This window comes from Amphimedon queenslandica, unplaced genomic scaffold (assembly GCF_000090795.2).
Source record: "Amphimedon queenslandica unplaced genomic scaffold, v1.1 AMPQUscaffold_4110_Cont23905, whole genome shotgun sequence".
NCBI lineage: Eukaryota > Metazoa > Porifera > Demospongiae > Haplosclerida > Niphatidae > Amphimedon > Amphimedon queenslandica.
Genome location: NW_003555572.1, coordinates 1 through 1,486, shown reverse-complemented (window position 1 = coordinate 1,486; position 1,486 = coordinate 1). Strand labels below are relative to the sequence as shown.

The 1,486-nt window shown below is 31.8% G+C and overlaps 1 protein-coding gene across 1 annotated transcript; it reads left to right on the top strand.

Moving 5' to 3' along the window:
- The first annotated feature begins 45 nt into the window (after nucleotides 1-45).
- On the top strand, nucleotides 46-899 carry LOC109592739 (tRNA:m(4)X modification enzyme TRM13 homolog). Its single transcript, XM_020008116.1, has 5 exons — nucleotides 46-110; nucleotides 162-268; nucleotides 323-401; nucleotides 482-570; nucleotides 624-899. The coding sequence occupies exons 1-5, from the start codon at nucleotides 71-73 to the stop codon at nucleotides 741-743; spliced, it is 435 nt and encodes a 144-aa protein (XP_019863675.1). The 5' UTR covers nucleotides 46-70; the 3' UTR covers nucleotides 744-899.
- Nucleotides 900-1,486: the final 587 nt, after the last annotated feature.

Here is a 1,486-nt window from a genome sequence, read left to right as displayed (position 1 = left end):
TTATTAATTATGATCGTCATTATTATTATTCTTATTTTAGTGTAATATTTCTGATTTTAGTGAAGGTACAATGATGGAGCTAATGGGACGCATTGACAAAGCCATAAGGAGTAAGTACAATGATATCAATAATGATTGATTTTTATTATTATTGCAATTAGAATTAGAGGTACCAATATCAGAGGATATAAAGACTCATAAAGTATTGGATGATGAAATTAGCAGTGACAGTAATGGGCCAACTGCACTCAAACATTTATTACAACAAGTACATATTGTTATTATTGATAATATGCACATTAACATGTATTATAATTTATAGTCATCGATAATTGGTCATTTGGATTCATTAGGATTGCTATCCAGTGATAGTTTATTTATTGAATTTGGAGCTGGAAGAGGTAGTAAAAATTAATTGTATGACAAATTATTCTAAGATGTATATTTTGTTTTTGTGTAAAAATTTATTAAATTGTTACAGGTAAATTGTCTCATTGGATACAGTTAGCATCAAATAATGACGAATTGATTGATTTTCTATTAATTGATAGATCAAATCCTAAAAGAAAGGTATTTTTCATGTGCATAATTATGGTCATTTTTGTAAATTTTATTATTAATAGTTTGATATGTATCATCGGTTTGACACTCAAGGTCCAAAGTTTGAAAGATTATTGATTGATATAGAGCACCTCGACTTAGGTATAGACTTCAATGGGGTGAGCCTGAGTGAGCCCACTTGAGCAAAATATCATTGTTTATCTGTACACACACGTCACCCTTATCTGAGTACACACTTGATATACTTCTTTTAGAGTAGGCCAAGTTTACTGTTGGTCTTAATGATCACAAATTTACTTGTACTTGCGAATTAATCACTGCAATTTAGATAACCAAAATTTCATCCTCCAACATTTCCTGGTATACTGATTTTCATTGAAATCACCATTACTATAAAAACCAATAATTTTAACAGGTCTTGAGTTCTACGAGTAAATCTAACCAATAGTGCTTTTAGTACTTCCACTACAAATTAATAACTGCTATAATTAACCAGCTGCTATTCACAATTGCAAAACAGTGAAAACACTCAGCTTAAATTACTCAGTAGTACTGTATGGAGAGTATTGGTTCTCAGTCAAGTGCTTTGTTTCTTAGTTCCTGAGCTTGACTCAAGGAAGTCGCTAAAAGAGGTTGAACTGTTTTTAGATTTGTAGGAACTGAAGTATTGTGCACTCTAAGGCCACTCCAATTTGATTCATAGTTTCCCTTTTTACAAGTGGGCTGATGGGAGCTGGTGGCTTCATCAATATTCATTGAAATTTTAAATATTGCAATCAAAATTGATGTGTATAGTCAGGGATGTAGTGCATAAATAATCAAATAATTGCCAATGTGGGGTGTGTGTGGGTAGAAAAAGGAGAAACCACGAATCTAATTGGAGTGGCCTAAAGCTGATAATGCTGCTAATTATGATACAATCATC